The following is a 10,867-nucleotide window of genomic DNA, read 5'->3' on the forward strand; positions in this document are numbered from 1 at the left end:
TTATGGAAAAATACATTAAGAATACATTAAGAATCATTATGAATACATTCTAAAATAATAATAAAAAAGTCATTCTTTTGTGCTGTAAACTTTCTGAAATTAAGAAAAATCTCTGCACCATAAAGCAGGTGTGCTGATAGCCCTTCTTGCTGCAAATTGTATGACATGTAGGAAAATAATAAATAATAACCCAATAATAAAAAATAATAATAAATAGCCCAATAAAAACTGAAATTAGTCTAATATACAAAACAGAATTATTAAACAGCTTCCGACATACAAGTCACCTGATCACAATTTAAACACGCTAAACAAAACTATATGCTTGACACAGGTACAGGACCCCCCCCCCCCCCCCCCCCTTATTTTATTAAAATAAAATAAGCATCTAAGTCAATAGATTCAATACAGCATACAGATCAATAGATAGATTTAGTAGATTTACATGTAAATTGCAAAATTACTTTTATATTCAGATAACAGAGATAAAATACATGAATCTGCTTTCAAAGTGGTAATATAATCCACCAGAAATGAAAGAAAAAAAAAGTTAAAAGAAAAGAAAATATCTAAAATGTTTTAAAATAAATTAGGCCTATGTCACCTTTCCAAACAAGTAGAGAATACAAGCAAAAACATTTAGCATAATACAATTTTGATCTATATGATCCATATCATATGACCCATATTTTACATCTTGTTCGCACAGAAGGGCATTGTAAAAATCAATGCACAAACTAATGTATTTTGGGACATTTATTACAAGGATTTAAAAAGACTGAATAGAGAAAAACTAATCCGACTAGTTAAACTAACTAACTAGTTAAACATCATTTTACTTTATGACCATAAACATCCTCTGCTTCCGTGGTTTCCCACCAGCCAAAGTTCAGTGTTGGACTGAGTGGCGGTATGAGGCAATTTCTTAACCTGTCTGATCTTTGGCTGATTGTGCATTTGTCCTCGCGCTAGTGGTTTGTTTGTGTCTCTACTGGAGAATGACGTCTCGCGTCTCTGGCAGCTGGAAGGACAGCAAGCCCCCGCACACCATGGCGGAGCAGGACATTAAGATGGGAACGATCTTCGTGACCCCCACGAACTTGGAGAAGATGAAGGTGCTGATGATGGCCGCCAGCTTGCACAAACCGTTCAGCACACCAAAAGCAGTCGCTCTGCGGAGAGAGAAACAGAGGAAGCGTTCAGGGAGAGATGGGGATACACATTGCAGGGTAACCAGATCAGAACACATGGCCGAGAAATCAGTGCGGTATAGCAAATATGCTAAAGAGTGCACTGAGATTCCATAAGCAACCCAAAAAAGAGATGTTGCTTAAAGACGTCGTTTGCGATTTTGAGAATTATGTAAAACGTTCGTCTCCCGTCGGTCGTTTTGCATCCTTCGCAGTTCCTTACATTCCTGCGCGCGAGACATTTTTCGGGCGCTAAAGTGTAAAGTCAGCTGTGCCTTTTTGAGGTTGGGTACAGCTCCACTGTCACCACTTCAATTCCGTTCCAAGCCGACGCACACGCGGCAAAGAAGAGGCACTCGAAGCTGATTACAGTTCCCGGGCTGAAGCACAGGAAGAGAGAAAACGTGCAGCCAGCAGAGACCAGCATGGAAACACCTGCATGAAAACACACACATGGCCAAACACTCGCAAGCATACGCATGGCCACACACACACGCAGCGTGTATGCTCACACAATCGCAGATGAGGCTTGACCTCACCCCCCCCCCCCTCCTCAAAATAAGATCAACTCTAAAGTTTAAGTATGCCCTCATTAGTTTAAACTACTCTTCCATTGTGTATTTTGAATGACAGAAACCTATACCCACATACCTATAATTTTGATTCTTCCTATCTTATCCATTAGCAGACCTGCTACGATATTGCCTGGAATCACTGCCAAACACCCCAGGAAGCTAACTATATAGATCAGGATGTCATTCTCCTCCTCAAAGGGAAGATGGCAGCCTCTTTTCGGGTGATGAAAGGTCACATTTTCAAACTTGCAGTCAATGAACTTTGAATCATGCCATAAATCTGAAAAGAAACAAAAATCAAACAGTCTTACTACATTTTATAATATATTTGGTTAACTTGTCCTTTGAACACGAGTTGTTTGCCTGTGTTTACTTCATTTGAAATACCAGTGTTGTAGAATATAGTGTTTTGAAGTGTGCATTTCTCAAAGAACGTGTCGGTTGAATGGATGTCCTCAAAATAACAGTATTCAAAGAGGGAGTCTTCAAACTTCACATTCCTCATCTCTATGCTGATAAACCTGAATACAAAAAGCACAGGACAGAAATGCATCACTTGGTTTTCAGTTTCATGTCCAATAGTTCAGCATAATATGTAAAATAAAGATCAAAGTCTGCGACGTAAACACTTCACGTATTTCACTGCAACACCCGTCATGTCACCACCATGTCCGTGACACTTCAGAGGTATTTTTCTTTACACTTGAAAGGCTTTCAAAGCCAAATTTAAATTGAAGCGATTCTTTGATGGTCATTGGTCAACCAATGAACCTGTATTTTACTTTCAGAATATGAATAGAAACATAAACACAGTACAAGATCACTTAAAACAAAAACAGCAGCAGAAGAAAATGTTGAACGTGTGATACCTGTCATGAATGTATTCCCCGTCTTTGTGAATCTGGTTTTGCAGGGTGAAGTTAAAATAAAATCTCTCAACCCTCTCGTGGTGGAAGGTCTTCATCTTAGACTCATACACTTCATACTCAAGGTATTTGACCTGGTCTGGAAACCACACCGCCAACCCATAATAGCTGGGATTGAATGGGAAAAAGGTTTTTTTCAGTACATTTTTGTATTAGTTAACATTTCGTTTGTAAGTGTGTTGTAAAAGTAAGACGGCTTCTAATTTATTTCTCTGCCTCTTCCCAGATTATGCGTTATACACAGAAACTCACACAAATGACAATGAAGCAAACTTTAATTGACAGCAGAAATGTCAGGACTAAAATGATTTACCCAAAAGCCATTGTAAACCAAACAATGGCGATGAACAAACTGTTGAGTCGCAGTTGAGGAGAGGCAAGAGACATCAGGTTTTTTACGACCTTTAAAAACAACACAGCCAGCCAATCAGGACCAATCTGTAACTTGAGATGTGCATTCTTGATTAAGACATGTGACATACCAGCTTGGCCAGGGTGATGTGTCTGACCATCCATCTCTGGAAGGCTGTGCCAGTCTCACTCTGGATCTCGATGAACTCGTCTTCCTGGGTGTGGGGAATCTTAATCTGGGATACCTGGGATAAGGGGGAATAAACCTACTTTGGCATCAGGGAATTTTGGCATCATTGGAATGAGTTAACTTGGAAAGTTGAAGGCATGATTGGCAATTTATATGCAAATAAGCTTGAATTAAAGCTGACATTAATATTCATGTGAGTATTATCTTGAACATGGGCTTTCTCATTTATTGGTGATGTTATTGTGCAGATGTTGAACAAATGTTCTCTGCTGGCAAAGTCTGCACCCAAGACTTCCCAAGAAATTATAAACAATTTATCTGGGTATTATTTTAAGTAAAAACACTGCAATAACAAATAAACAAAAACCAATAAAATGAAATATCAACACAAAACAGTGTTAATACTATAAAAGAGTCACAGGAATGGTTTATGTGTTTTAAGAAGGTTTTGATAATCTGAGGTGGCTAGAGCACCACACACTGACTCTTGATTGTTGATATATAGTAAATGTTTTGTATAACAACTTCTGCCTGACAGCAGTTGTGTGGGCCAGTCAAAAGAAAAAAGTCACCATGGGTTTATTTTTCAGCTCAAGCAAATGTTGCTACATAACATTCCCCACTGGGATTCGGCTGAGAGACGGAACGCCGTTCCGCACCTGAAACATTCGCTCCGGTTCGCCCTTTGCCCTCCAGTTGGTGTCGTGGACCAGACGTAGGATCATCCAGGCCTCGTCATGGCGTGCGGTCTGAAAGCATGCGACAGCATACTGCTAGAGGCCCGCTGGGACCTTAGACATTTACATATTTCATCGTTTATCAATGGACGTAATGTACGTCAAGCTGTATTGAATGCATTTCTAGTTTATTTGATTCTGAGGTTTTCGACAATAAACGTGTGATTTTTCACCACAGCTTCCGTGAAAAATCAGGTGGCGATATGAACAGCTTTACCTCCAGGAGGAAACGCGGGCTCTCGGGCATGAAGTACAGCCCGACCACGGCGGCCACCGATGGCAGGAAACACACCAGCACGAAGGCCCTCCAGCCGGGAAAGTGGCCCTCGGCGCCCATACTCACGCCCCAGCCTGACGAGCAGAGACAGCCCTGTTACCTGCCGTCCGACCCCTTCCGGACACACCCAAATGCAGCCGCCGTGGTGCTCAAGCCGCTGCAGGTCCCCCTCCCCCCAAATCCCCTAGGTGATTCCTATGATAATGGTAAACTGTGCCACTGTTTGTATAAAACCCCGTATTGCTCGGTGTCTCCTATCATGGCTCCTGTCCCCCCCCAAAACAAATTCCTTCGCTCTTCCTGTCTTTCCTTACCGCTCATAATTACGGCCTAATTACGGTCCTTATCACCGTAGTTATTATTAGTATAATTAAGCAGGTCGTTATTGCAGTTATTACCGTAATGAGGGATGACTCCCCAGCCAGTGAAGGAGGCGTACAGTCCTCCCACCATCCAGAACAGACACAGCCAACTCAGGTGCTCCCCTCTCTTCTCCACCTGAAGGAACTCGGCGTAGTAGGTGTAGACAATGGGGATAGAGCCTCCAATCCTACACAGGACAGGAAGGCAGAGTGTGAACATGCACGGACGTCAGAAACAGGGAGCAGACGGCCGATCGTTTCACCCGACCTGGACCCGATCTGCAGGCACACAAGACTTATACAGCACAGTGCAGTGATCAGAAACATGTGGTATAGACATGTGTATAGAAATAGGCTAATATTGTACAGCCATGTTAGAGGAATGTCATCATGTCATCATGGCATTAATGAAGAAGGATGAGTCCTACCCGACGCCAGAACAGAGCCTGAAGAAGAGGAAGGATCCGTAGCTGTGGGCGAAGGACGACAGGAAGGAGAAGGTGCAGTTGATGGTCAGAGCGTAGAGGAGACACTGACGCCGGCCCAGCTTATCAGCCAGACCGCCCCACACCACGGCACCCACCATCATACCCACATACACGATCAGACCTATGGGCAGATGCGCGCACACACACACACACACACACACACACACACACACACACACACACACACACACACACACACACACACACACACACACACACACACACACACACACGCACACACACACACATACATACATACATACACACACACACACACATACACACACACACAAACGTCAGCTTCACACACTGTGGCGATAGTGAGCTATGGAACAGCTAAGGCTTCTAGGGCTATAACTTTTTCAACCTCTAGAGGGCACACTTTCACGTTTGTTTTACATGAGACTAACAGGCAATATGTTGTAGTGGTGTAGATAATAGCTCCAACTCACACTGTCTCTCGCTCTCTCTCTATCTCTATCTCTCTCTCTCATTTCCCCACCCCCTCAGTATTTTACTACACACACACACACACACACACACACACACACACACACACACACACACACACACACACAGCTAATTAGGGAATGAGAGGTGATTAGCAAGCATGTGTGAAGGTAGTGTGAACCTCCTACTGGATTACAGTCTCCCCAGAGAGAAGTGACCGTCTGGTTCCCTGGCTTTGGCAGCCTGCTGCCAGCTTTCACGCCACGCAGTAGTTTTAGCACCTGTCCCATTCAGACTGTAGAAGCCACAGGACCACTGTTCTTACATACCAGATCAAGATCATTCCATCCCCAAATCCACCCAAATATTCCTTTAAGCCAAACCCCTGCTAGCAAAGAACAAGGTGAAAGCATCAGTCAAATATATAATTGAAAATCTCCCTCTGTCCCCTGACACAGTTTATGTTCAGAAGAATTGCAGGACTCCAACTCATTCAATTCTCAGAGGCTCAGAGTCTGGTTCTCAGACTCGTCTAGCACTCAGACTCTGGTTCTCAGACTCATCTAGCACTCAGACTCTGGATCTCAGACTCATCTAGCACTCAGACTCTGGCTCTCAGTCTCGTCTAGCGCTCAAAGTCTGGTTCTCAGACTCGTCTAGCGCTCAGACTCTGGCTCTCAGTCTCGTCTAGCGCTCAGACTCTGGTTCTCAGACTCGTCTAACGCTCAGACTCTGGTTCTCAGACTCGTCTAGCGCTCAGACTCTGGTTCTCAGACTCATCTAGCACTCAGACTCTGGCTCTCAGTCTCATCTAGCGCTCAAAGTCTGGTTCTCAGACTCGTCTAGCGCTCAGACTCTGGTTCTCAGACTAGTCTAGCACTCAGAGTCTGGCTCTCAGACTCGTCTGCTTCTCACTCCTGTGCTCCACTTACCCAGCATGCCCTTGTTGGCGTTCGACAGGCACATGTCCTTCTCAGCGCTGGGCAGGGCAAAGGCCACCACGAAGCACTCGACACCGTCGGCCATGAGGGACAGGCCCAGCGCTGTGAACAGGATCCACTGGAAACGCCCGTGGCCGCACTCCTCCATTATGCTCTCGTACTGGTCGGCCAGCGTCTGCTCCTCTTCCACGGCCGCCAACCTGGCTTTCGTCCTGGCCTCGCGCCGCGCCGTCCGCCGCGCCTCCTTGATGTCGTCCGGGTGAGGGATGTCCTGATACTCACCCTCGTACATTTGCTCGTCCTCGTCCTGACCCTCGGTGACGTCACTGGCCGCGTCTTCCTCGGGGGCAGGGTAGCTGGCTGCATCGGGGTAGCCGTCCTGGAAGACATCTCCAGGGGCGGGGTGGGCCTCCGTGCCTTGCACGCTGTTTTCATAAGAGTTGTCCATTTTGGCTATTGTAGAAGGAAGACCACGAGAGTTGCTTTTTTATCTGCCAAGAAAGAACAGAGATGATTGCGTTTGTAGGTTTTATACTGTCTCTTGATCTTCTGATATGGTGTCAGGGTTTCTGGTGGCAATTTTGCTTTGTAAGCTTGTACACAAGGCAGCATGCTGCACCTGAGAGGAAGTATTAGCATCTATACTCATAGACAGAGAATATCTCATACATGGAGCGCTGTAGTCCCCAAAGTAATTACTTAATTTCTCTAGCCTGGCAGTAAGCACTCCTTGAGCACACTATACTCTTCTCTGGTCATGCGTGAGTGTGAGAAACTTAGGTGGCCAGACGTGTCCTAGACCTGACCTTCAAAACAGCAAAGGAAATATATGTTTAATGATGTTGGACCAGGTACAACAGACACTGCTGCTCTGTCATACCGCTGTGATCATTAACATTTGTTTACATTTTGTAGTTCAGAACAATGGTGAAAGACACTCTTTATCATATAATAAGTTATAATAAGTTATTTTCACCATTAGAAGGTTGATGGCTTTCTTGATATCTGACCTTGTTGTGATGAGGTCTTCAATCCATATTTAAGCAGAGGGAATCAGATATGATCTAGAGTGCAAACAAGAAGCTAGAAAGAATAGTGATGTCGACAGTCAACAGTATGCAAATCAGATGTGAATCAGCAAGGTGACCTGCAATGCCAACTAAGGCTAGAACGCTTCCACCTTTCCACTGTTTGCTTAGTCAGATAAGTCAGCTAATGCACCATTAAATCAGCTTTATTATCATCATCACTAAATGCTGTATGCTTCAACATTTATGACAGCAGAAGGCTTTGTACATAGCCAGGGGTCTCTGGTCATGCTTAAAAGTAGGTTTGGTATAAAACACAGACTTTTACTATGGCATTGTCCACTATAATAAAAATATATTAAAATGTGTTTACCAAAGTAGACCAAAAACCAAATAGTTAACTGGCAATATGATTGTCACTTCAATAGTCAATGATTTTTCCTTAAAGCTTAATACAATTTCTCACTGGTAAATGTTTATAAAAATATGAACTCTATGAAAGTTTGTCATGTGATATGCCCATATATGGATGCAACACATATTGCGTGGGCTGGGCTTGGCAGGACTGCCCAAGGGGCAACCCTGCAAGACATTTGTCTCAGTGTGTTGACTGTCAAAATGACAAATGCCCACTAAATCGTCATCTAAGATCTTTTAATGGATTATTTTGGTTAGAATTTATTTATTGTGAAGGTGCACAGGTTCTGTGACTAGCTGACTAGCTTAGAGAATAATGTGTATAAGCACTTCATTTAGAATAAATGTAAAGTTTTTCTTTTTTTTACATTTAATAGTATTTTGGTTTCAAGCAGTTGATAACAAGATAATATTTTTAATAAATATCAATGTCAAAATAAAAATAACATTCTAACTGTATAAAATGTAAATAAAATATGCAATGGTAATATATATCAATCCATGTTTCATCCCTTAATAAATGAAAAAATGGCTTGACCAAAAATTCATTTTGGCTATGGACATGAAATAAGCTGCTGATGTAGCCGTCTCAAAAGTCTAAATGTCCTTCTCATTGCAGAATGATTTTATTATCGAAGGAAACACAACTCGTTCAAATCAAACCACACGTACATCTTAATCTGAAATTTGACATAGACTGTTATCATAATGTTTTAGAAAAATGTTTACAGCTCACCTGAATTATTGCTCCTTTTGACATGATATTGTCTTCCTTATGCAAAAATATATATCAATGGAAGAATAATTTCAGGAAGGAGAGTTTCTGAACCCAAACTCTACTTGGCACCTTAGCAGGAAGCTGTGTAACACACCAGGGGATTAGTAGCCAAACAATGTCCTACGGGATCATCTGCACAGAACCTCCCTGAGTCCGTTCCAGCTTAATGCTGGATTTTACATGTCGGCCAGTCAGGTGGGGTGGTGCTGATGTGTGTAGGAAATTGCAAACAACAGAATGTTGAACTGTTCCTGGTTTGGTGGAATGTCATCATTGTCTAAATTATATATATATATATATATATATATATATATATATATATATATATATATATATATATATATATATATATATATTAATTACCTCGTCCTGATCGTTAGGTGATCCAGTGCAGTTATTTTACATTTCTACAAAGTAAATTTAATTCAGATCAGCTTCATTGTGTCCTGCATTGTCTACATTTGTGATCACAAGGTACATCTCACCTTATATTGTCCCTGTGCGATCAGAGATACTGTGTTGATTTACCTCTGTGATAGCTGCTATAGTCTTTAACTAAAAAGAAATATTACTTATATTACTTACTACATGCTTGCTATTACTTATAATAATAATAATATAATATATTATATTATTCCTTATGCTTGCTAACATCACAGCTTCCTCATGTGGTCACTTAAGAACACTAGCAATCATCTGCAAATGAAACACTGCTTTGGCCCACATTGAAAGCCATGGGGTCTGGCCTGATCAGGGACATCATCATGGTGGTACACAGGTACAGCTGCCTAATCCTCATCTCAGATCATTCGACCACAAAGAGGATTAGCTCCACCCCCAGCACTCTCATTGGCTAAATTTAGACCACACATATCCTCTGGGTTCTCTTTACTTAGTTTGCACTATCCTTCGATTTTCTTCTACCATTTTCCCTGATAGATTTGGTCACACCTTTAGTGACAGTTGAGTCCATGCTCTCGTACTAGTGTTTAGTCATTTTCTGTGAGAAACTTCTATTAATTAATAAACTTTCTTTTACCTTATTTAGTGAACATAAATTACTAAAGGCAAGACATCTCATACAATACAGAAAGTCCAGTTACACATTGTCTGAGGAACTGTATGAACTGTATTCTTTATCTTGTTCTTTCAGCTGTTATTTTTAGTGTCTAAATTGAATCTCAAATAGATGTGTTCAAAAGAGAGAATTCATCTTCTGAGATGAATGAAAAGGAAGTCTGGCTGTCTCAAATGCTGAGCTAATTAAGCTCAAATTGTAATTCACTTTCTTCATCACCATCACCTCTGGGTCATCGTTAGCTTGGCACTTCTGAGTAGAAGTAGGTCTCCAATGTTTTCTGATTACCACAGAAAGGCCTGTGGTTGTAATCTGCTAGGATTTATTTGAAATGGGGGGAGTGGGGGGGTGGAGGTGTTGCATGTTAAGAAGAGGGCATGACCTTATCAACTGTCTTTGTGGAAGATTAGAATTGTCCTTATGATCGCCCTCCAAAGTGTGTATAAGATGTCTGAACAAGGTAACCTGCAAAATTCCAAGAGAACCCTGGACGCCTCGCACCCTTTGGGTGACCTCTCTGGAATTCACACATCAACTGGACACTAAAGCCACAATATGATTCGTAGAATAGTCTAAAACTATACTCAATTACATTACTTCAATTAATGAATGTCACAGGTAAGTCACTAGTGCCTTGCGAATAACTAATAAATAATGAATGAAAAATTAAATAAACATTAATACTTCAATCAAGTCAAAATTCTACCCATCATCCATCTATCTATCCATCCATCCATCCATCCATGCATCCATCCATCCATCCATCCATCCATCCATCCATCCATCCATCCATCCATCCATCCATTTCCCCCTGCTTATCCAGGTCCAGGTTGCAGGGACAGCGGCCCAGGTAAAGAGCCACGGGCCTCCCTCTCCCCCATGACAGCCGAGACATGCAGTCTCTCCAGCATGTCTTGTGTCTTTCCTGAAGTTTCCTCCTGGTTGGACATGCAGTGCACCAGAGATGCGTCCAGGAGGCATCTGGACCAGATGCCGTACCATCTCAGTCTATACGTGGAGGAGCAGTGACTCTATTCTGAGCCTTTTTCAAGTGGCTGAACTCCTCACTTCTAAGGAAG

General features: G+C 42.3%; 1 protein-coding gene across 2 annotated transcripts; it reads right to left on the bottom strand.

Annotated features, from left to right (window-relative positions):
- Positions 1 to 419: 419 nt before the first annotated feature.
- Positions 420 to 8,956, bottom strand: sv2ba (synaptic vesicle glycoprotein 2Ba). Of its 2 annotated transcripts, XM_077024845.1 has the most exons (14): positions 8,669 to 8,956; positions 7,498 to 7,570; positions 6,479 to 6,978; positions 5,037 to 5,217; positions 4,645 to 4,796; positions 4,187 to 4,320; positions 3,892 to 3,981; positions 3,174 to 3,287; positions 3,005 to 3,093; positions 2,635 to 2,799; positions 2,153 to 2,286; positions 1,842 to 2,045; positions 1,466 to 1,625; positions 420 to 1,172 (listed from the first exon to the last, which is right to left on the bottom strand). In XM_077024845.1, exons 3-14 carry the CDS (start codon positions 6,933 to 6,935, stop codon positions 989 to 991), a joined length of 2,064 nt encoding a protein of 687 aa, XP_076880960.1. In that variant the 5' UTR covers positions 6,936 to 6,978; positions 7,498 to 7,570; positions 8,669 to 8,956; the 3' UTR covers positions 420 to 988. The 2 variants fall into 2 exon arrangements, with proteins under 2 accessions (XP_076880960.1, XP_076880959.1); XM_077024844.1 differs by lacking the exon at positions 8,669 to 8,956 and having other exon boundaries at positions 7,498 to 8,068.
- Positions 8,957 to 10,867: the final 1,911 nt, after the last annotated feature.

The sequence above is a fragment of the Brachyhypopomus gauderio genome, chromosome 12 (assembly GCF_052324685.1).
Source record: "Brachyhypopomus gauderio isolate BG-103 chromosome 12, BGAUD_0.2, whole genome shotgun sequence".
Classification (NCBI taxonomy): domain Eukaryota; kingdom Metazoa; phylum Chordata; class Actinopteri; order Gymnotiformes; family Hypopomidae; genus Brachyhypopomus; species Brachyhypopomus gauderio.